At 37.4% G+C, this 25,481-nt stretch overlaps 1 protein-coding gene across 7 annotated transcripts; it reads right to left on the reverse strand.

Moving 5' to 3' along the window:
• Window positions 1-11: 11 nt before the first annotated feature.
• LOC115764852 (microtubule-associated protein tau) lies at window positions 12-24,290 on the reverse strand. Of its 7 annotated transcripts, XR_004018055.1 has the most exons (9): window positions 23,655-24,290; window positions 9,940-9,983; window positions 7,764-7,953; window positions 7,490-7,692; window positions 5,740-5,925; window positions 4,505-4,522; window positions 3,897-4,055; window positions 1,959-2,144; window positions 1,556-1,630 (listed from the first exon to the last, which is right to left on the reverse strand). XR_004018055.1 is itself a non-coding variant. In XM_030708115.1 (8 exons), the coding sequence occupies exons 1-8, from the start codon at window positions 23,893-23,895 to the stop codon at window positions 1,565-1,567; spliced, it is 1,107 nt and encodes a 368-aa protein (XP_030563975.1). In that variant the 5' UTR covers window positions 23,896-24,290; the 3' UTR covers window positions 1,454-1,564. The 7 variants fall into 7 exon arrangements, 6 of the variants coding, with proteins under 6 accessions (XP_030563981.1, XP_030563975.1, XP_030563976.1 ...); XM_030708115.1 differs by lacking the exon at window positions 1,959-2,144 and having other exon boundaries at window positions 1,454-1,630; XM_030708121.1 differs by lacking the exons at window positions 1,556-1,630; window positions 1,959-2,144; window positions 4,505-4,522 and adding an exon at window positions 12-380.
• Between the last annotated feature and the right edge of the window lie 1,191 nt (window positions 24,291-25,481).

Raw genomic sequence — 25,481 nt, forward strand, 5'->3', positions numbered from 1 at the left:
AAAATTTCTTTTATTTATTTAAATGCCACGTTTCTTCAATTTGTCGTAAACAATTAACAATTTAGTTTTGGGTTCAAGTGCCGCGTGCCACGATTTCAACTTGTTAACAATTCCATATCGTATATATATATAGAGAAGATCTCCTCTCGGTGCAACGATTGTGGTGCAGCGTGGTGTTGGTGGCGGCTCGTGGCTCAATACAAACGGAAGGGCTTGGGATGTACAGCCTGGCCGGGTTTCTTTTTGGCGCCCGCACTCTTGGGGCGTTTGGGTTCGGAGTTCAGTGAGGGCATCGAAACGGATAGCACCAGGCATTCCGCTGGCAAGGACATGGATGAGGTCAGTGTTGTGGCACGTTGTATGCGCGGCGCTTTCCAATACTGTGAGGATGAGCGAAAAAGACTGTTATTGTAGTAGAATGCCAGCACAAGACAAAAATGTAACTGATCGTCAGAAATAACGTAAATTCAAAGTTCAAATTAACTTCAGATAGAAACTTACAATTTGCTTTTTTGGGCTAGGTCAAAATTTGTTCGGTTCTCTGTTTACCAATGCATCCAAATGTGGTTGATATGTGCGCTTGTGTGTGTAGCATTTGATACGCTTGCGGCGTGGACGTGGCTTTGCTTGCTACCAAATAGTTACGCTTACATATATATATAAATATATATCCAAATTGGCTGTCAGAATTGAGAGGTACTAAGTGCAATTAACGCCAAGTATTTTATATTTGGTAAATGAAAAAAGATTTGTTTTATTACGCTTGAAATTCGCATTTTTTTTTTTGTTCTTACATTTTTGTAACAAAGGAGCGTGGTGTAAATAAGTTGTGAGAATGTTGCATTTGTCTAATTAGTATGTTTACTCGTACAAATTATAAAATATATATCATATAATATGTATGCTTAAATTGTGGTACTCGAATCGGTTGCGGTTCTTGCAAAAAGTAAAAGTATCTAAATTTGTATATGAATTTCGAACTTGTATCTGATAGTTTTCATGTTTCAATTTTCATTTTATTTTTCAACACATTTAACTACACGTAAAGCACACAGTTTATATATATATATATATAACTAACTGTTTATGCTTTGTATAATTTCTTAATACTTTAGATACTTTCTTTTGTTATATTTATTTATTTTTTTCAATATATATGTTTGTTGTAGTATATGAAATTTGCTTATTGTTTGTATATAAAGATTTATATAGTTTATGCATTTGCCTTGGTATCTGATAGATAAATAGTGCACAGATCAACTAATCATATAATTTATTTTATTTTATTTTTGTAACGGAGTGTGTGTGTTGTGTGCTTGCACAATTTAATTATGAAATTTTTGAGTAAATACTCGTATTGTGTGGTAATTATTGCATTTATTTCATTTTGTGTAACTTTTGCTTAAGATTACATTTTTCAAATAAGCTTTGTTCAAAATGGATTTTGTTTGTTATTTTTTTTTTTAATTTAGTTTTTTTTGTTTTCTTTTGTAATTTATGTAATTTGCAAATTTGCATCAAACGAAAGTAAAACTTCAGCTCAACATGCATTTTTGGACTGGATTTAACTTTGTTGATTTAAATTTTCATCAGCGCCGCTTGTTGAAGCCGTCATGGATGGTTGTGGACTCTGCGTTCAAGATAAAAATATAATATCGTTTAAATAATCAAATGGCAAACATAAAACAGTTAAATAAATCAACTCAGGCAAAACAATGACTAATTAAAGGGCATCAAACAAAAAGGTAAGCAAACTGAGCACAGCAAGCAATTTTCCATATGAAACCGGGGCACCATATATGGGCGTTGGGTTGATCAAATCAGTTATTGGTACGGTACTTTTCGGTTCGGTTCGGTTCGGTTCGGTATGGTATGGTACGGTTCGGTTAATCTATCACAGCACTGTTAAAAGATACGCAATGCACACAAGAGTTTTCAACTCGCACGCAAAAACTTACAGGACTTTAATCGTGAGCGTAATACGAAAATATGGCATAAAATCGCATCGTTTCATAACTAGAAGTCGGTTTAATGGACGTCACATTATTATAGTACGAGTATACGGTTCTTTTCTGTTTCGAATTTAATGCACTTGGTTAAGAGTTTTCGTATGACTATGACTAATAAAATGTATACATATATTCCTATAATAAATTCAAATAGAAATAAAATAAATATTTAGTAATAAAATGAAGTAAAAATTAAAAAAAAATTACTTAATTTGGTTAATTCTTATGTAGATGAGTTCAAGCCAAACCCAATTAAATTCGTATTACATAGGTTCGTGTATGAAATGAGGGCGAGAGCAAAAGCATTTTGCACGTTTTATGATTTTAAATGCTGGACAGACTTTCACAATCATCAGATTATACACATACATACATATATATATATATATATATATATATATTAGATTGAGCATTTCTCTTGCTATTGTTCAGTAACTGTATTATATTTCTTGTACACACCAATATCTTTTAAAAATTTGTACTAAACTACGTAGTATAAAAGTATTGACTTTTGCCATAAATAATACTCGATTGGCGTGTTTCTTTTACTTAAATACTAAAGGAATTAACAAAAGTTTGGCGAACATCTCTTGAGAATGTTACGAGATTCATACATTTTCCAAGGGGTTTAACATTGGAAAGGGTATAAAAAATTTCAGCTAGCCGAAATTAACAAACTTGTTGTTTTTATTTTCTTCTTCTTGAAAATAATTTAAAATAGAAACTCTTGCAAACTCATTTGAGATCTTTTGCTTTAAATGTTTTTTCTTTTGAAAAAACAAAGTTTGAGATGTTTTATATACTCTTGCTTCTTCTGTTTTAAACCTCATATCAAACGTTAAGTACAGCTAATTATATTTTAATGTTCTTTTTCTTTTTTTTTTTTGTAATTGGTGAATTTTGTTTTTTGATTTTCGTGTCTTCGTTTCTAGGAATTTCACTTAAAAAGCGAATCAAATATATCGTTACACACACAGTCAGAGTTACAAAGACCGAATTCTAGGTGTATGGTGGCAACCAAGCGACCCTGCGTCGCAAACTACGAGTTCCAGATGGATCGTTACGCGATATTATATATATTGAGGGCGAGAGCGAGAGGGCGAGAAAGAGAGAAAGAAAGAGAAGTGAATGTGTGTAAAATGTTAAACACGCCTTCGAGTACGAGAACTTATATAGTATGAATATGAAGCGCGCTTTTTTTTATAGATAGATTTTGTATTCGATATTCAATTTTTGTTTTTGCCAATGCATCTCAGTTTGAGTTTGAAAGAAATTCATTTTAAAATGTAAAGTAAAATTAAATAACAAGAAACTTGAAAATATTCAGAAAAAACCAACAAAGAAAATAATAAATAACACCCGCTATAAAATGTGTATATATATGTTTTGATAGTGCCATAAAATACCTTTGGTATTATAGTATATAAATTTTGGAGCTATTCAGATGTTTTTTGCTTTGCCTTTAGTCAGAGCTGAATTGTTATGGGGTTAATTTATAGGAAAAGTGAAAACCAGTTAGCAAGAGCTGTTTATTAATTTTATCTGTGGTTCGTAAGCCATTGTGGGTGCTGTTTTTATTGGGTGCGGTGCTCTCAGATATTACTTGATCATATGCCATATAGAGTACACGTTAATAAATGAAAATAACAAGACAACAAATGACAACGCAATTACAATTACAATTACAATTAAAAAATGAATTTCTTGAGCTAAACACAAAATGGGATGTCATTTGTATATGTACAGATGTATATGAATTGATTGATGTATGAAATGATTGGACATTTGGGCGTTTCGTAATGAAATCAAATGCGAATACAAATTGAATAAATCAGATTAAAAATGTTCTACAAAAATGCTTTCGACACTATTTCGTTTGTTGTTTACCTGTGTTGGTGGTGTTGTCAGTGCAACAGAGTGTTCAACATTTTTCAAATAATCCTTATCATCGAAAATCTTCTTCTCACCGCCACCGGGCTTGTGCTTAACATTATCCATCGAGCCAACTTTGCTTTGTGCCTTAATTTCTATTTTTTGCGATTGTATCTGAAATTGTAGCAGCACCGGCAACGCACAGAAATTGATTAGCAACTGGCAAACACACTTAACTCTCGACAATATACATATATTTGTATATATATATTTATTTATTTTGGTAAGGAATTTCGTGTATTATGAACACACGACAGCGGATCGTAATGCCAATCGTTGATATAACTGCAATTTGGAATTTTTCTTTATACAGCGCAAACAACACAGAAACATTTACTGAAAACTGAAAATGTTAAGAAAACGTATGCTACACATATGCATGAAATTACAAGACAAAGTTTCTACTGGGGTGTTTTAAGTTTTACTTTTGACACGGTTCTTCGGAAAGTGAGGTTATGTGTTCAAAAATACCAAATAAAGAAAATTGATTATTGACAACGAGCATATTTTGTACAGAAGCACATTACAAATAGACAAATTAATTATGCACAGAAACTACTTACATTCTTTGTGTTGTTATCCTTTTATTTTTGTAATCATTTGTTAAAGGCACATATTTTTATGGTTAAAGCAAAATATATAATCCAAATATTTGTTTAATTATGTTCAATCAATTAGAAAATTATACAATTTCTAGTACAAGTTAAATAGTTCCCAGAGATTGAATAATATACATGTTGGTATAGGTACACTCAGAGAAAACATCAGGCACTCTGTACGAATGTCATGAACTCTTACTAAGACCGAACTTGTCAAATCGAAAATTTTGTGGGGTGTTTCTCCACTTTTTGGAAAGTTCATTCCTGTTTGGTGGAAATGGCGGTCAGGCATTTGGTGGGTGACGTTTCGCGCTCGAATTGCCACAGGCAAGGCCGGGTAATACCCGCTAATATATATATATATTTCTCTTGACAATATTTACGTTAAATTTCGGGCTTATTTTTAAAGTATTCAACGAAGTTAAGATTACTCCAGGACAAATCGGTTTAAAGTTAATTTTGGTAATACTCAAATGGAGTGCCATGTTTTTCTCTGAGTGTACATATGAAAATTATTTCGTCAACTGGGCAATGTCAACATCGGGAACTCTTTAACATACTGTAACAGCTATTAACACTGCTAGGCCAAAACTTTAGTTTAAATGGAACCCAATGGGGTTAGTTAGATAATGATATTGTATTACCACCGATTTATAGTGCAGCGACTTGAGTTTTAGCTTTAGCTTTACGTACCCAACTACCCCAAACTAATCGTCAGCGTTATATAAATTCTCATCCAGACGCGTATTATTCAGCATTCGACGATGGCAGACTATTTTGGAGCCCTCGCCATAGACAACGTTGTTAGGTAACTTGTACGAATAGCTCTGTAAATTTGCATTGAGTTTGTTTCTTTTTTTTCGCACATTTTTGAATGGATGTGTTAGTTTTACGTTCGGTCAAACACCTTATAATTAAGTTGAGAGCATGCCGTAAAAGAACTAAAAGTGTATTTTGCATAAACATGCAGTTGAGCCGCAGCTGGAGCGGCACATGCCCATGCCCATGCCAGTTAAAGTTAAGATCAAAGGGAACATCAACCACAAAAAACGAGAACAAAAAACTTCCTTACTGCTCAGGAGAGTACAAATCATAAAGATAAATCAGAGATAAAAGAAACGGTACTCGTATGCCGCCGGGTTAAGATCCACAATTCAGATTCCGCTAAAAAATGCATCAAGTTTTGGCTTGAATCTTACCTTGATATCGCCGCCGCCGGGCTGATGCTTCACATTGTCCTTGGAGCCGACCTTCGGCTTGGCCTTGTCCTTGAAGTCCATTTTGAGGGACTCGATCTTTTTATCGCCGCCGCCGGGCTTATGGGCTGCATTCTCCAGCGAACCAATTTTCGATTTTGCATTCCACTGCAACTTTGTTGTTACTATCTACAAATTGGTTTTGGGTTTTTTTTGCATTTTGTGGTGTTTGGATGTGGGCGTGGTTTGGTGGTTTAGTGGTTGGGTTGGTGGTTTGCAAATAGATACAAGGCATGTAAAACAATTAAAAGTCAAACATGTGTGTGCAACTGATACCAGTGTTACCGGTTCAGCTATTTTTGAGCTAAATACGGCTATTTTCAGAGGTCGTCAGCTTAAAACTGCTAAGATTTGCATATGACTGGCTTTAGAAAAATAATTTAGCTATTTTTTTTTATTTTGGGGTTTTCGACAAATAAGTGATACATTTGAACATAGTTTAGCTCCTATTCACTCTTGTTTTTACTATGTAGCATCCCGATGACAAGTAAGAACAACATTGTTAATCGTCTATCGATATCGCAAATTTGCGTTTCTGTCATCCCTAGCTGAACAAATACATATATTACGTCGGCGTGTTTTGTTCTATGTATAGGCATATAGTTCCAGACTGATTGCTTGGAGGCTCTAAACTTCAGGAACTGTATTAAAGGTAACTACTTTAGGGAAAACTTGCCAAAAGGTGGCTTCACTTTGTCTTTTGTGCCCCAACGTAGGTCGTTTTATGAATTATCATCTAATTCAGTTTTATTTAGCTTTTATTGAAATTATATTCAATGTCAGAGAACGCACCCAGCTACAAATTCTAGGCATTGATAGAGGTTCAGTTTCAGTTTTATTTGGTATGTGCTACATAAGGTAATCAAATAATGCTGCTTAGTGCCGCGGCGTAACTGTAATTGCATTTCCAAACCTACACAAGATACAAAAGATTGCATGGAAAATACATGTGTGGCTAAATACGTGTATGCATATACATACAATTATATATACAGACTATATCTTGAATCGCAAATCGACCGTGAAATTGATTTTCTATCATATACTTTACGTTTTCTTTGGTTTCATATAAATAAGTAATTCCCAAAATTGAAAAACTAAAAACCAAGCTTAAGAGTGCGCTAGTCGAGGTGGCCTGACTAGTAGATACCCTGTACGTAGCTGAGATTTACTGAGCTAGTTTGAAAAGTTGTTGTACTTCGTCTTTGTAAGAAGCTTCTATATTTATTTAGCAAACTTTATACCATTTTTAGGGCTTAAAGATGTAATTATATATAAAATATATGTAATGGAACTATAAATTGTTTAATTATGGGAATGGGTGCGTAAAGGTACCATATTTCTGATCTTTGTATGCAATAGAAAAGCATATATGCAAAAATGGATCTCTATTTCTTTATTATTTCGGAGATATGGTTTAAAGATCCGCGATATTTAAGATTATGAGAACCTTCATTGCAAATTGCATTTATACGGACGGACACTGAGACAGACGAACAATTAGATTGCCTTTGCTGATCAAGAACATTTCTATACTATTTGTCCTTTTATGCCTCTTACGCATATATGTAAGACTTCGGTGTACCCATTTGTGCGCAATAGGTACAGGGTATATTTAATTTATGTTGCCAGTTTGTCATGTCTGTAGACAGAACCAAACCCTGAACTCAAATATAGACCACTTAAGACTTACCTTCTTTTCGCCACCCTTGGGCATATACTTGTCATTCTTGGCCTCGATGCGTGGCGCTGCCTTAATCTCAATTTTCTTGGACTCAATTTTAACATGTCCGCCGCCGGGCTTATAGGTAGCATTGTCCAGCGAACCAATTTTGGAGCGTACCGCCTTCAGATTGGGCGAAGGGGCATGTCCCACCTGTACCTTGTTCATTGGAACTGCCGGGGCAAAGGATGTAAGAATAAAAGGATTAGATAGAGCCTTTATTTGAGATCATTTTGGTATATACCTTTCTTGGCCGGCTCAGGCTCGGGCGTCTTCAGCAGCAAGCGATTCTTAGAGGCGCTGCGCGACTTGGATGCTGATTTATTTGAGGGCGTGGCACTCGGAGGGCGCGATATGCCCGTCTTGTCTGGCTTCGATGAGCTTGATGTGGGCGTCTTGACCGGCGAACTGGGCGAATGCGGTCCGTTACGATCCTATATAAAATAAAAAATAATAAATACAAAATTGGCAACTAATTGGTCTGGCTTTTACAATCAGATAGCTCGCATCTGCCATTACAATCAAATGCATATTGTTAAGCTTTAATTTCAGAATTTACGACTGCCAATAATTATAGTTAAATGCAGCGCTGTTGTCAACGCTATGCCATTTATGACTCTGAGTCTCCATTGAGCCGACCATCTGACTGCTCTGGTGCCAGGTGCGTCTACTTGGCCGACACGAAGGATTCACATAGTTTATGCATTGTTTTATCGATTGTCACGGCCTCCGAACTTCGTGTCGCTTTGCATATGAATGGAATGGATATTTGTTTCCCAGATATTTATAGAGCTCATGGCGCCCCGAAAAGAACAAATGTTGTGCCAAAGCCCAGTCCCAAACTGTTTCGTGTTTGCCTCAGGCAATACTTATCTGGCGGCGGGCCGCCTTGGCTCGTATATCGCATTACATTTGGCAATTGGTTGTACAGTCGTATTTGGCTACGACGAACTTGAAGGGGTGCGCATGGGCACTGTGTCATAAATCAAGTTTCTAACGCAAAGCAAAGCGATTACAAGCTGTTTCTTTTTTTAGAGAATTTTTGATTTGTGTTCCTTGTAAAAACGAGACAAGAAACAACGTTTATCTTTAGAAGGCAGACAATTGAATACCTTTTTTATATCATGAAATTTTGCTTAGTTCTGTCGTTTTTTGCCGAAAGTACATTATCGAAAGCTATAGAATCGGAGCACCATATAGATGCTATAGGAGTGATCGGTGAAATCGGCGAATGTGCAAAATGTTCTCAATATCGAAACACTATCGGGCGAACAATTTAGTTATTTTCGTTTTAGTGTGGCTTGACTGTGTTAAGTTTTGTTGATTTCGACACTGCGCACCTGTAAAGTTCTGGACCTAGTCACAAGACGATAATACACGCACACATATATATATATATATATATATATATATATCTATATTGACATAAATATATATGCAAATTGAGGTATCTTTTGGGTTATTCCGTTGCGCCAACTGACGTCTGTAAAGCCACAACTTGGTCTGAACTTTGGCGTCGGCACACGAACCGCGAACTTTGAGCTATGAGGAGCAACGAGAGCTCTGTGAGAGCTCTGGAGCAGCAACTGGCGCTGTCTAATGGAGCATGGAGAGGTCGCTGTTAAGGCGGCAATCGGCTGCCATTTACAGATATTTATGATTTGTGAACACAGCAAAAATAACGATATGAAGAACAATAGAAAAATAGTTGATTACGATTCATCGAAGATTGCATACCCTTAAATATAAGGATGTTGATTACATAAAGGGAGATTGCAACATTTTGGCACATTTGTGCTGAAACTGATTTACCGATTGATAGAGGTTTTTGATGTAATAGGCCGATATTAACAACATTTTACTCATATATTAATATCACGTGTGTGATGATATCTTAACTTAACTTAACTAATGTATATATATGTATCTACTACTAAACGCCGAGGTTAGTTGAGATCATGACAAGCAAACTAATTGTTCATATAAAAACTTTTATTTTGATTGATCAGTTTTAATGCAACTATACTATATAGTGATACGATCTAGTCGAATTAGACATATACTCTGCTTGCAAAGCAAATATAGATTTATGCAAAATTTTCATCAAGTTTCCCTTAAAATCGCGTGAATTGTTAACAATTCTGAAAATATCGACTCGGCTGTTTTTACTGATCACGAATATATATATTTTTTTCTTCGCGACACTTTTGTTATACCCTCGGCAAGAGTATAACTAGCTGCAGACGCAGTGGGCGACGCAGTTCGGCGGTCAACGGAATTAAATTAATTTGCTGCCAGCTAATTTCCTCTCAATTAAGAGCAGCGCACCAAAAATTAATGAACTACACGAACCACCAGACATTTAACTATCTAACAACAACCCGTTATTTGATTGGTTTTTGTATGGAACGGAAACTCACCTTCTCCTGAGTGGACTCATCCACGCCGCTGTCATTGTCACCCTCTGCAAATATATAATGGGAATCAAATTAATTATGCTTCACCTTCGAGCTTCCACTCAAGATTTTTGTTGTTTTTGTGTTTGGGAAATGGCTTCATTAATGGACACGCCCACTAGTGCTTACTGTAACCGCCCTGTGACTTGGGCAATGCATCTGTTGGCGATGTGGCTTCAAATGGGGGCTCTGTTTCCTCTAGCAGTGGGGAGCCCATGGGGTCAGCCTTCATGCTGTAGCTTTTGAGCGGGGTTAAGGCCTGACCCATGATGACGTCATCGTCATCCTCATTGTGCACGCTGCTAGCTGAGGGTGGGCGTGGCTGATGCTGCTGTTGCTGCGGCTGCTGCAATTGTTGTTGCTGCTGCAGCTGTTGCAATTGCTGCTGGTGCTGCTGCTGCTGGTTGTAGAGCGGCGGTCGGAAGGGCGCCTGCAGCGGCTGCCCTGGCATGGGACGCGCAAATGTGGGCGGCGGCGGTCGCGTCATGTTCTGTGGCGGACGTGCGCCCGGTGGCGGCGGCATGCCCCCCGCCGACCAGGGAAATCCGCTCTGCGGCCTGGGCCCGCCCTGCCCTGGTGGGCTAAGTGGTCCGCCCTGGTTGGGCATACGCGCGGGCGGCATGCCCGGCCGCATGGCTGGTGGTGGCGGACCCATGAGCAAGTTGCTCTTGCTGTCGGTTGGGCGCAGCGGCGGCGGCATGGGCCTGCCCGTCATATTGGGCGGCAGCGGTGGACGCGGCCCCACGCCCACCATGGGACGTGAGCCCGCAAAGGGCGGACGGTGCTGTGGTGGGCCCGCAGCTGGACGCATCTGCGATGGCAAAACATAGTTGGGATTGGATCGCTCCTTGAGCACATAATCGGTGTAATTGTTGCTGTTCTTGTTGGTGGTAGTACTGGTGCGTTCTTTAGCGGTGTAATCGGTGCGCTCCAAGCTGGCTCGGGGTCTGTTATACTCTGGATTAGGTGGCGGCGCCCGCTGCTGCATGAAGCGCTCTGTGTTGAGATTGGACTGTTCTAGCTGGGAGTGCGCGGAATAGTCGGAAGTGGGAAGGGCACGCTGCTCCACATAGGAGCGTTGGACGTTGTCCGTGGCGGGCAGCTGTTCCTGAGTCAGATTGCCAGGCTCTGTGTGCTCGGCTGCAGAGCGTCCCTCGCGATTTGAGAAACTTGTAGTTGGAGCAGCTTGGGAATTGGAGCGCTCCAGCTGGTTGGTCGCGTTTGTGCTGTACATTCTGCAGACTTTCAAAAGAAGCGGTGCGACCTGAGCCTGAACCTAACGCCTGCGGTGTCGGTGCAGAAATGTGCAAGTGTCGGGTAATCCGATACCTGGCTGCCGCTCAGCCCCAGCCCGAAGGAGGTGGGGCAGCAGAGAGCCAGCAACACATCATTTGCATACGTGCCTGCATGTACGGTAAGCCAGTGAGTGGGTGTTCGTGGGTGGTTGTGGGTGTGCGTGGGTGTGGGTGTACGTATTTCAATATATTTTGTCGGTTATCGAGTGGAGCTCTCAATTTTGATGGCTTCTTTGCATTTGTTTACAGTTTATTGTTTTGGTATTTCGGTTTTTTTTTTTGGAGGGAGTTTTGGGTTACCATTAGGCAAATTTGTCATGAATTCCGCTCGCTGTTTGGAATGTGACCCAAATCGTTTGCCCTGTCGCTTATTGATTCAACAAAAGTTCGACAATTCTAAGACCAAGCGAATTACCAAGCCAGCCCAACCAAATAAAAATGAAGCCCCAATGCGCCATTGGCCAAATTGTTGTTTGATTTTGTTTGGTTTTCCAAAGGGTTCTTTCGAATATTTGGTTGCCACAGAAATTGTTGCGACCTGTCTGGCCTGGTGGCATGCTACAAACCGATTCCCAAGGTCAATACAATAATGTGTAGAAATATTATTAATCACGTATGTCGGATTCCCAATTTTGAAATCGCCTCAAATTCAATTTAAGTTCAATATGTGTAAAAAAAATAATCGCATACATTGTGAGCAGCTCTGAATTTCGAATTCAGCTTAATTTAAATATATATTTAAAATTAATCCCAACATGGATCACAAATTTTCAACTCGCCGTAAACTCAACTTAATTTCAATGTACAATATACAAAGACTAATAACATATATTAAGAAGGGCCTTAAAGTTTGAAACAATGTCAAAATCCTCCAATTTCTATATACATATATTAAATATGTATCCTCAAATAAAACTTACAACAACTAAAAATATTTTCAACAAACAATAACATATTTTCTAGCATATATATATTATTTATTTATTTTTTGCAATAAATTTCAAAAAACTTAAGATTTTATAGCTCAATTTTAACTTTTATTTAAAAAAAATGAAAAGAAACAAAAGCATAATAACTGATATAAATTTTTAACATATGATTTTTAGGTTTTTATTTTTATTTATTTTGGGCTTCAGTCCTTTTTTCTTCATTAGACTCCACAAGCTTATGGGCTCTGGAAAGTAGCATTGAAACGTTCGACGAACTTGGTGTTATATTAAAGCTAAAATAAAAACCTTATATATGTTTATAAATAAAGTGGCTTAAGTAAACTCACGTCCAAAGTAATTAATTTTAGTCAAAAAGATATTGTTAACAAATTTTTTTTTTATGCGTTTTTATTTATTTTCTTTTTTTTGTTGAGCAGGTTTATTATTTTTTAGATTTGATATTATATTCACTTGTTATATAATTTTATTTAACGAAAATTAAATAGTACAGCGTATGCCTCCATTGCTTATTCATATTGTTGGATTTCGGGAAAAAATATGAAAAATATTTCTAACGAACAAAAATATTTCAATTATATCAATTTGGAGAATGTCTTTGATGTCTCTTGTATAAATTGAATTTCAAAATTTTTCTTAAGTGGAGTCAAAGGCTATTTAATGCCAAGCTAAACGGGCTAGTATTCTGCATAATTTATAATCCCATCTCAGTTGAAAAGGATGTTAGTATTAAAAAATTAAAAATAATAAACAGTTACAAAAAGAGCGAAATTGTGGCGTTTTTTAAGTTAGGAACAGGGCTCCTTGTAAAAATGATACAAGAGCAACACAAATTGCCTCTTGATTTGTTATCTATGCATACATTTGTTTTGCGTTTTTGGTGCTCTTGGCGTGCAGTTCTTAAGCATTGAGTACATTTTTATGATAAGTGCAGAAAGCGAATGCAAATAAGGCCAATAAAGTGTTAAGACTCACCGCATCGGTTTCACTCATGTCAATGTGTTGGGGTTCAGGCTTTGATTTTGATTTTGATTTTTATTTTAGTTTTAGTTTTAGTTTTTGCAACTGGTTCTCGGCACTACCTGGCAATTAACTTTGGGCAGAGGCCAAAAAGTTTTGCCTTAAATCGATCAAATTGCACTAGAAACCCTACGCAACACTTAAGACTATATATTAAGTCAGTTAGTTGTGGCTGCTGCCGCGTCGTGGCCTTCGCACGTGCAAAGTCACAACTGAGCGGCAACAACTGTGCGCGAGGCGCCACGCGGCTGCAGACCCCCAAAAAGAAAAAAAAAACAACAACAAGCAGCCGCAAATTAGTGGCACAAATGATTTGTTTGGGCCGCCGTTGCACAGCAAAAATTCCACAGAGTAGGTTTTTCATGTCAACTGCCGCACAGACTTGCGAAATTGATTATCAACAATTGTCGGGGCACATGGTACGTATACTCGATGCCACAATGACTGCGCACTTGCCTGCCCTGCTGTGGCATACAAAAAAAAAAACAAACAGAAACAAGAAACAGAAGAAACTTGTGACCCTCTAAGCGCGCGCCTTTCTTTTCAATTAGAATTTACTCGCATTTGGCCAAATGCAAAATGCAAATGTTAACAAACTTTGCGAACAGCCAATTGATTTTTGTTGCCAAAGTTTTTCCAAAACGGGGCAATGCAGTTGAGATTTTATCACTCCGTGTACACTTAGCGAAAACTCTTCTTTGATCGAACTGGTTCGATCCCGAAATGCTTATTGAATTTTTTTCTATAAACTGAGCCTTAGTCTTTTCTTTTTTGTTTGAAATTTGAAAATATTGTTGTAACCATTTATTTGTTCAACACTTAAACAATTTCCATAAAAAATACTAAAATAAAATAAACTTCAAAATTTAATTTTAAGCTACAAAACAGGGCGAATTATAGTTTAAAACTTGTATGGAATCGGATCTAAGAGTGAGGTAAAGGTTCGAATCATTCGTAACACTGACAATTTTGGCTAAAATGCCAGCCTCGGTTAAGCTTGATTTAAGCATTAAATCTCTTATAACAAGAATTTGAGTGTTTGAATAAAGAGTAAAGCAGACAATTTACTTTGCATTTAATAACTTTTTCATCTAAGCATATGAAGTTTCAATCTTCAGTTGATTTGTGCACAAAATGCTAGCGTCGATTTTCTCTCAGTGTGGGCAAGGCGCACATTAGGCACTGTTGCCCCACAGACTTATTATCAATTGTTGCAGTTGGCCATAAACAACAACTGTACACTGCAATTTTATCGATTTTCCCCTAGCCAGAGGGCAATAACTTGGCCACGTACAGGCTAATGCACTTTGCACTTTGAGCTCTTCGCAAGGATACGCAGCTCGTCGCAGCGGGAGCTATTCGTTTTGTATTTTTCTTTCAAAAAACGACACTCACAAATATATATACCATGCACAGTTTTCTTTTATATGTGCGAATATTTGTTTTTTGTTTATTTTATTTATTTTTTGGCCAACGCGCCTGCTGCGTACTGTTTGGCGCGAGTGTTAAAACTCGACTGCTTTTATTTGCTTTGAAAAATTTCGAATTACAATACTTAGAATTTGTTTTGGATATGAATGTGCCCTGCTGCTTCTTCTTCTTCTTCTACTTCTTCTCGCAGCGGCAATGTCCTTGCGCAGTTCGAGGCTCGCTCACCTGGCCATTCAGCGACTCCGTCTTGGCCTCCTTCATTCTATTGACATACAAATTTATTAGTTGGGCGCCGTAGCGAAATGCAAATTCAACACGCCAACAATGTGGCAATGTGGCAAGAACTCAGCCCCAGTTTCAGGTTTGTTGTATGCAAATCTCATTTGGCTTTGATTAATTTTATGAGCACAAGGGGCGCATTAGACGCGCCTCTGTGCAATGCCCTGGCTTGTTCCTTTACTAATGGCATTATGATGTTTAATATATACAAATTATGCGCATATACGAGGGAAGTTTCGAACCTGCTCTCTGTAATTTCAATCCTACAATCTAAATAGTCTTAAAGAAATCAATGCATTTTAAACAAATTTGTTTTGTTTTCATTTGTTATCAATCTGCTGAACCAAGGTTCGAATCAGGGCATGTGGTTATTTGAAAACCAAAATATAATATATAATAACTATAAATTAAACACATCAAATATGTTAATAAGCATTTAACCCAATTTCGTTGGATATTTTATTTTAAGGCAAGCAACAAATATTAAATAAAATATAATATAAAATAAAAAATAAAGTGAACCGTAGTTCAAACTAAAGCTTAGGCTCACGGATATGCTAAGCCAGGTTCACGAACCGGATCTAAGAGCGGGGCAAGGTTACAAGCCATGAACCATGAACACAGACAATTCTTGTTGAAATTGCAGCCTTGGCTTATCTAAGGCATGAAATTTCTTATTACAAGAATGTAACTGCTTGTTAAGCTTGACATGGTGCTTTAGGGTTAATTCTTGACCCATATATGTATGGAATTGTAACAAATGTGAATATGAAATCAAAAAGGTGGTTATATTTTTATTTCTTAAATCTGAACTTAATAAGCAACCCTCCCTGGCAGATTGGTGCTCGTGCTCGCGCTCGCCTCGAATTGTGAGTAGAGACAATTTATACTACACTTTGTCTATTATTCAGGTGTTGTTGTCATAGGTTCCTTGATTTGTAACTAATTGTTGTACATATATTTAGAAGCAAGCGTCACGCAATCCCCCATCTTCTAGGACTAAGTCGCGGCGAGGGCTAGGGAGTGAGGTATCGGGGCTTATAGCGAGGTTATACGATTTGTATTGGGGTGTCTACTGCATGTTGCGTTAACTTTAATGTCTGACTAGTTGGGCTTTGTTATCGTTTAGTGGCTCATTCGATTGTCAAGGTTATTATGTCTACGCAGCAGTTGATGTGGCATGAGTTCACCTCGTTTCCTTCTATTTTCCTGTTGGGATTAGTTACATATGTTGGGCTTGAGGGCGGGACTTAGTAACTGCTGATTCGGCTTTAAACTATGGCTTAGTCTTTTTTTCGTTTTGGACTCTCGCTGTATTGGGTGTTAACTGAATTCTATGTGGTTATAAATGTAAGCCACTTTTTAACTTAATTAAATTATTGCATTACAATTCATTTTAATTTATTTGGATTCTATTTACAGTTATCAATGAACAATTATTTTACACTCAAATTGTTTTAAAACACTTTTTAAAATTGTTTTAATACCCGCATTCTTTTCTTCTATTTTTTATTATAGTTAAAATATGTAAATTTATAATGTATTTTATAATTTTAACTCTTTATCAGATGTCACCAAATATAATTTTTATAAATACATACCAATTTAACAAAGCCATTTCACAAACAAATTTAATAAATTCATACGTTTTTTACCTGTAAATAAATAAAGATTTAAATTTCAGTTATTTTTTGAGTGGATGTCATTCAAATAAAAGGCGCCAAGCAACGGCTTTGCTGTGTACTAACATGCACAGCACCATTTTTGGTTGGTGTCTAAATAAATGTGTAAGCGCTTTATTGGTGCTAAAAACTAAAATGCTGTGCTAAAAGCTTAACAGGAAGGGGAACTGCGCTTTGCTCACGAGCTGTACATACACACTCGCACACAAATAGCGGTTGATGGGTAAAGCAACAACAGAACCACCCGCACACACACCGGGGGTGGCTCTGCCGCTGCCGCTGCCGCTGCTGCCGCTGCTGCTGCTACCACTGCTGTTGCTGCTGCTGCTTCTGCTTGCTACTGTTAATGCCGCCAGCAGCGCGTTTGCCTCTCTTTTCAGCATTTGTTTTGCTTTTTTTTTGGGGTTGCGCTGCTGTCGGTGTATCTATCGGCATTTTTGTTGGCTTCCCTTTGCTAGCATTTATATAAATGTAACACACACCCATATACCTACAGATAACCAACATATATACATTTATACATTTACATTTATGTATATATATATATATACTTTGTTAATTTTCCTTTCACTACGTTCATTGATTATTTTAGCAAGTTTATTCTACATTTTTCATTTTCGTACAAATGCGATGCCGCCGAGTGACACTTGAGGAATCTCTAAAGATGAGTGCCTAAAGGGGTCCATATGTATCTGTGTGTATGTGTGTGTGTGTGGGTAAAAGCTTTGTGCAACTGCGCATGTATGTGCTTAACAGCCCTTTAAAGATAGCGTCGCAAAAGATGAATCACAGGCCTGTAGCACAGATAAAGACAATGGGTTAATAATACTATGTTACAGAATTACACTATCTTTGATTAGGGGGCCAAGAAAGCCAAGAAAAACAAATTTATTTTCAATATTAATTATTTTTGTTTATGTTTTTAATTCAGTTTGACAGTTTGGAGTTTCTGAGCTGTAAATTTAACCGATTGAAATTAATTTAAATTTCTTCATAAAGTCCTTCAATTTGTAATAACAAGAAAATTAAATCATTTGCCACTTTAAAAACTTAGAAACATTTTTAAAATTTATCATATTGTATTATAGATAGATTAACTCTTTGTCAAGCAAAGTATGGTGCGCCAGATCTTCGGATTAACTGTAAAACTATTGCCGTGATCAGGTAAACTTGATTTATAGACATTTTTCGATATTTGTTTTGAAGTCGTCAAGATCAAACTTTTCGTATGAATAATAAAAATAATTTAGTTGCTATACGAAAAACTGTTATGTTTTTTCATGCTACCATCAATGTTTCACTATGTTTTTGACAGACTAACAATTGCATTATAATATACCAATAGCGAAACTTTAGAAGCACATTGTATGTCTGTCAAGGGTATTTACTATTCGACAGCTTGATGATAATTGTTCTTTTTCTTGTTAATTTATTGTCGAATGATATTTATAGCTCCTTCGGTGGTTAGCTTTAACATTTGTAGTTTTGACGCACTTCGTTTATTGATTGCCACAAAATGTGGCAACTGGCGCACGCACGCAGCGACGCCAAATGCGGCGACAGCGGCAACACCAATATGGCATTGCCACAACAAGAACTACAAATTATGCGACGGCTATCCCAAATGCGGCAGCATTGGGTAACCAGCCGATGCACGTAGCCACCTCCCATGCGAGATCTCTCTAGGCGAAAGTGAGTTGGCATCACGGATGATGGCCTGGCCATAATGTCGTATATGAAATCAAAGCAAATTCAAGCGCTTTGACCGAGTTTAATGAACTGTCCATTGGGTGTGTACAGGGGGGACGCGCCCGGCTAAGGGTTAAGCGGCTTAACGCTAGCTAAGTGAAACGGGTTAAGGGCTGGTTGCTTTGCCATTTTGCGTGACAAGCGACACTTTGTTGAGAGCTGAAAACAATTAAACCAACACTCAGGCACATTACTCAACCCACCCCCTTCCATTAGTCAAGCTACCCCCTCCTGCCTTAGTGATACATATTTGATGTCTTTATTAATTTGTGGCCGGCAATTTATTGATCAAACTTTTAAATGCCAGAGCTTCATAATGAATTGAATTAATTAATAAAGCGGCAACTATGCGGCATTTGGCAGGCCGCACACTCAAATTAGCATTCACCTGACACACACAAACACACACACACATATACACACATTCGTTCTGACACACAAATCACAGCTTAATAAATGCTCTTTGTGCGAGTTTCCCATATTAATTTTTGAAGCGCATTTAAAATCGAGTGCATGTAATTTGCAATTGTCGAACCTACCCTTCTAAACAGATTTGTGGGCGCCTCTTCGCATGCAAATTATGCTGGCATTAAGGGTCATTCTTCACAAACACACAGACACACATAAACACCCTCTCTCTCTGTAATTTGGCACAGTTTTCATGCTCGTGCCATATTTGCCATTGCTTTCATGTAGTCTGTGATTTTGAAATGACAAACAGAATGCGTTTGCTCTACTAAACTGACTGACTATCATATAGCATATCCCCTAGGTTGTAAATCGTCTTTTTTTTATATTGTCTGTCTATAACTTTAGCTTTTAAATAGATATTTAATTTCTATATTTGCTAACTGTTGACTGATTGATGATTAACGCTGAGCTCGAATCGTAAGATCTACAAATTTTGTACAGCAGCGTACTTTTGAAGTAAGCAGTACATTAATATTCCGCAATTGAGGGAGTGAATTTCGCACTACTTTTTAATACATTTTATACCCTGAACCCATTATCGATAAAAATCGATATCGATATCCTGTTTTTTGGGCAATTTTGGTAAATAATAAGAGCTAGAGTCACCAATTTTGACATATAGCTTCTAAAATAGAATATATATATATACATTTGATGTTGGAAGAAGAGGGTTCAGGGTATCCCCTAGTCGGGAGCTCCCGACGAGAACCTTGTACTTGTTTTATTTGTGGTAGCGACGCTGAAAGATTGCTTTTTGGGAAGGTACTAAAGAATGTCTAAAATAAGGAAGACTAAAGAGTTGTCTATTCACGCGAATTGTGAGATTCCGACCTATGATGGGAAAATAGTCCAAATTAATAATCGGAAACCTTTATAGTGGAATCATGAAGGAGAATACTATGAAAGGTATGTAAGCAGTTCACTTTAATCTTTCAAACTTCTAACTATTAGTAATCTGATAGTTTAAAAACAGTAGCCAAATAGCCAGTAGCCAAAGGGTCCCAATTGTTTCTGACGAAGCAACTTCCTGGGAATTATAAATGTAAAGAAATCTTCATTTTATTTATATATATATATCAATATTTTAAAAAAGGGGGGAAATTCGGACTTAAAATCATCTTCAGATTTCGTAACAGTTTCTTTGTCTCAAGACCTAAAATAATACGATTGCGTTGCAAGCATATCGTAAATGAGTTTTCAGATCATAGGAGGGCTTTTTTGACTGTGAGTCGGTCATAAAATAAAACAACAAATAAATCAATAAATCGTCAGTCGAAGCAAGCATTAAGTCCATATAAGGGCCCACGCATGTTTAACAAATAGTACATGGAATTTTTAATTGATTGTCGTGCTTCATTTGATTCAAGCAGGGCTTGGCAGTAGCTAAAACAAATATGGGACTAATAATTTGGTAATTGCTTTCCATTCTTTTTCATTTTGTGTATTTTGTTATAAGGCGAGGGTATTCTTTCTCTACATCGTTTAATGCCCAGATCACAAACTGAAATAAGATCAAATTGTTTTTTTATTTTATATTTTTTTGCTCTCCGCCAGGTACATTTTTAAATGCTCTTGATAGAAAAATTCAAGATATTTTGAAATAAAAAATTAACAAAACAGTTTTCGAGCGGTTTTAGGTTATTGCACAACCTGCAGAGTATGAAGCAGTCGCTTTCAATCACTGTTTTTTTTTCTTTTTGTCTAAAGAAACGGAAAAACTAGCACGGCCCCAATAAAGCGACCAATGAAAGAAGAAAAAAAAATGCGGAGACAAAACAAATGCATCGGTGAAAAGCCGCATGCAAATGAGAAATTGTCGTTCAGCTGGCTGGCAAATTGTGTTAATTAAAAACAAATACTTAAGAGTGGGTGACAGTTGTCTATTTATAAAGTAGAAGAGCTCTCTGACCAGACGATTAACAGTTATAGCCAGAGAGCTTACAATTGCGTCATGAGGTAAGCATGAAGGAAAGGCACGCCGAAGATAGAATACCCTTGGCTTACAAATGCTCTCATAAAGATAATTTATTTCCGATCTATTGTGCTCAAGGGAAATATATAATACATTTGTCCGATGGAACACAGTTTTGCAAATTGGTCAGAATTGTGCGGCTCGTGATTTTTTCAAACGGAATATGTTCAATTAATTTTTAACGGATTTTTCCCACTTAGTTATATGATAAAGTAGTCAGATATTGATAAGAATTTCCTTAGTTGTAAGAAGCATGCAAATAAATGATCCGAATATGTAGCTTTACAAATGTCATGTCAAGTTCTATAGCACCCTCCACTAGGGTATACAACCCCATAGAGAAAATTGTAAGCATGGAACTTATCTATTCCGTTGCAGGTAGACAGCTTAGCTTCATATAACACATGTTATCAGGGTTACGTATGGTCGAGAATAAAGTACGCTTGCAGACATAATCAAAAACACAATTTCCGACGTTTTTTCTAATGGAAGCTATATCATTTACAAATTTAACTCTAATGATGCCTTGCTCTTGTATTAAAACCGAAGTTAAGATAACATCTGGTACAGCGAAATTGGCGTTTAAAGAAACTGTCATTTATCGGCTGAACATTCCTACGAGAACTACTTATGATATAGTGTAAAAGAAGCGATACGATTTTGGTCGAATGCTGATAATAATTTTGATAATAAGCATGTAAATGCAAATGCTGGAGAAACTAAAGAGTTGTTCACAAGAGGAACTTAATATATGGATTCAATTAGCAGCTCTAGATATATTAGTATAGTTCTTGCGAAAGTTAGACGAAATAGTTTTCAAAATGAGATTAGTTTACAAAGTAACAGACAGAACTTGATACTGATCAGGAATATATGCCCTATACAAAGGCTTCGCAGAGGTTTCTGCTTTCCTGAGAAAATTATATTACCCTCTGCAAGGGTATTAAACGGCACCAAAGCACATGCATATTTGCAACCATATAGTTAATATACTTATATTATTATTATATAGACATTGTTTTGAACTAATAGCTGGGACAGAAGTAGGTGACGCTGACGTCGACGTCGACGATGACTTCATGTGAATGACAGCAGAGCAGGTCAGCAGCTCAGCTGAGTAAATGAATGAATGAGTGAGAATGAGAGGAGGAGATCACTGATAGCAATCAAGAACTATATATATTTATTTATATTTTTGCCTCTTTGTTTTTTCTGCTAGTTTATGTTATTTAGCACTAAGGTAAAAGCGCACAAAACAATAGCAACTTCTGTTGTTTTTATTATTGTTGTTGTTGTTGTTGTTGTTGTCATTATTTACCAGAGCCGGTTTGCACTTAAGTTGAGCATTTGATTTAATCAGCGGCAGGGGTGTACAAGTACGAATTCGAGTATATCTGCGACTGTGGCACAGTGAGTGTGTGTGTGTGTGTTTGTGTGAGTTTGCCAAACAAAACAAACATTTGTATACCCTAAACCATCGAACATGCCTAGAGCCTATAAAGTATATGCATATATTCTTAATTCCACGCATTCCAACAAACATATTCATTAGGCAAAATTAAAATGTTTAATTTAAATAAGTTTACATTTAATTTTCGTTTTCAGGTCACCTCTTAATCAAATGTAAACAAGTCTGCTATTTCATTTAATCAGAGATTAAAACAAACACATGTGACTAGCAGAATGACAAAGTTAAGATACCATCGCTAAAAGGTATTTAGATTAATTGAAACGAGGTCATATGCTGAGCGACCACAAGCACCGGCAAGCACAGGGGGCAGGTGCAGTGGCAGGGACAGGGGCAGGGGTAGGGACAGGCGGCAGGTGCAGTTACAGCAGCCGCAGCTCAAGTTGCTGATAACTTTTATCATAGATACAAAGCCCGTTAGATTTATGTCAGGGACTGGGCACAATTTAAACGGACGCTTGGTTGGTAAGTGCAATTGTGGCATGCAGCAGACGGCTGCAGGTCGTTGCGCCTATGCAACGTTAGCTCGACAATGGCGCAACATCCTGTGGCTGGCTTAAATGTGAACGCAGCTCTTCAGACGCTCATGATAAGAACAAACAACTCTTTCAACCCGCTCGACAGTTGTGCAAACAACAAAAAGGAAAAATTTCGTTCGAGCTGGGAGAAGATTAAATACCCTTCCTGCCAAGTTGCTTATGTGCGATATGGTTCTAGACATCAGAGGCTTTTTTTTATTGTTGTTGTTAATCCTAATGTCAGATGTTAGAAGCAAGGAGCAAGAAGCATAGTATAGAAGCATAGTATAGCTCGAAAGTTGATTTAAGATATTTGGCAAAAACAAAAAGTTTCCCCACACAAAAACTAAATTTTCCACTGATAGTTCCTATGTCAGTCATATAACTAGTATGCATCGAAAGTATGATGATACTGATCAAATATACATACTAAATATATGTGGATATTTAGTATAACATATCATCATATATTTATATACTTGATCAGTATCATCAGGATGATATATACATGAGCTTGCAGATGTCTGCCACTATGCGTTACACATTTCGTGGCGATTTCATGACACCCACTGCAAGGGTATACAAGCAAAACAAATCTATTTGCATAACCGTTGAGAGGCGCAAGTCGTACACAAAATGACGTGAGCTGTTGATGGTGCGCGGTGGTTGTGGATGGTGCATGTTAAGCTAATATAACCATCAAAGTCCTGGGGTGCGCCACACTTTGGCTAATTGAGCGATAGATATATACGCATATATAGTATATCAAATGCAGTCATAGCTGTTATTAATTGATTTTCAGCATGTTAACGTGGCGTATGCGTAATGTGAAGTTGCTAACCCTTACCTTTTTGCTCCTGTCCAGCGCGGGCGGCTTGAGCCGGCTCCGTTTTTAGTTGTTGTGGCTGCTGCTGCTGTTGCTGTTGTTGCTGCTGATGTTGCTGTTGTTGCTGCTGCTGTTGCTGTTGTTGTTGCTGTAGCTGCGCTTCCTGATGCAGCTGCGCCTGCACAGGCTGCATTGGGCGCGGATCGACCAATGTGGGCGCCGCAGCTTCCAGCAGCGAGCTTTTCTCCATGACATCCGCCATATTGAAAGAGCCTGTGTATGTGAGGGTGTATGTGTGTGCTGCACTCAGAACAGGACTTTTATGTGGGATTTAACTTTTTGCTCGTTGTGTGTACTCGTTTTTCAATTGACTTCTCTTAGGCATACACTTTTTACTTTATTTTTCACAACTCACTTTGGTTACTTTTGGAATGCCTTAGTTTGCCTTTTGCGCAGCGCAAGTCGGTCTAAAAGAAACTTGGTTATATTTTATAATAATAATGCTGACAATATTTCGTTTTTAGCTTTTTTCACACTTTCTGCTTTTTCTGCCGCTCACTTGCACTTTGCCTTTTTCCGGCTGTATTTTTATATATTTTATTGAATTTTATTTGCTAATGCAATTTTCAAGCGTTAAGCGTTGCGCTTTGTATCTTTTGGGTTTGTTATCTCGTTTTCAACTGATTTTCAGTTCGTCGAAATTCCTAATTAACGTGCTCGGCAGACGCGCAAGCTGTGTTAAAGCTTTTTAGTACACGCGCAGGGGTAAAGTAGCAGAGCTTTTTCCAACAGCAGCTTTGCTGTTGCAGCGCCATCTGTTGCCGAGCTTGTGCTGTTGTTGTTGACACAATCAAAAGACATGATTAAAAGTATTACTTTTATTCACATATAATATTATAGGGGCGGGAAGCTCCGATAAATTTTTTTTCGTTTTAATTAATTAATTAATTTCCAAGATTCCAGGACATTTTCACTGCACAAGTGAAGGCCGTAAAATAGATCATAATTGCCACATTGAAGAAATTACTGGATGCTATCTGGGCTCAGGGACTGTTGAATAGATTTGTAATATAAAATACGATACGCTTCAACTTTGAATTTAAAGCAGTTGTAAGTACGATGACAATCACAGGAAATCCTTAAGGCATGGCTGGAAGAATAGCTAGTAGTGATTCAGTTAAAATATATATATATAGAACAGCTGAACTTTATTGAAAAGCAGCTAGAGATGTGGCACGCTTAGCTGGTCAAGTCAATTGCAAATCCCATTTGGACCACTACTCCTGCAGTTGAGGAACCAAAAGGAAACGACAGGTATTAAACCAGCCAAAAATATGGGTTTTTGCAAATTCGTGTGGCAATAGTGGCAGCTATTCAAAAAGTGAATCATTCTCAATTATTGTATACTACGTGAGAGCCTACATTAAATTTGTTGTCTCCAGCTATAAGCTAAGAAGTTTGGTAAACAATGACATGGTATATTGATATCGATTATAATTGACTTCCTAGAATTGGGCCAAGCTGTCGCTGATTTAAATATCAACACTACCTCTGAAATCGACGCATTCGTACGACATGGTTAGATCGATTCGCCTGTTGAAGCTAAGTCATACTATCTCTATATATAAACCGTAAGAGTAGTTATCTTATGCTAGGAAGGTGGACGTTAGGACGGGGCTCTTCAGCTTCAAGATTCTAGGCGCAAGACTATCATGGGCGGAAACCGTTCATTCAACACTTGGCTCTTGCTTCTGAATTGGAGATCAAGATGGCTAGATTTCAGTTTTCCACGGGCGTGTACTTAGTGGAAAAGTAATATCTAACATTTTTAGCAGAAAATATTCCCCG

The sequence above is a fragment of the Drosophila novamexicana genome, unplaced genomic scaffold (assembly GCF_003285875.2).
Source record: "Drosophila novamexicana strain 15010-1031.04,08,12 unplaced genomic scaffold, DnovRS2.1 tig00000877-arrow-arrow-pilon, whole genome shotgun sequence".
NCBI lineage: Eukaryota > Metazoa > Arthropoda > Insecta > Diptera > Drosophilidae > Drosophila > Drosophila novamexicana.

What these genes read in the sequence shown, in the direction of transcription:
- LOC115764852 (XM_030708121.1), bottom strand. Translation starts at nt 23,895, where the DNA reads ATGGCGGATGTCATGGAGAAAAGCTCGCTGCTGGAAGCTGCGGCGCCC. An exon ending in CGCTGGACAGGAGCAAAAAG is followed by an intron (nt 9,984 to 23,654) that starts GTAAGGGTTAGC and finishes ATATATTTGCAG; the next exon opens with AGGGTGACAATGACAGCGGC. An exon ending in CCAAGGGTGGCGAAAAGAAG is followed by an intron (nt 5,926 to 7,489) that starts GTAAGTCTTAAG and finishes ACCAATTTGTAG; the next exon opens with ATAGTAACAACAAAGTTGCA.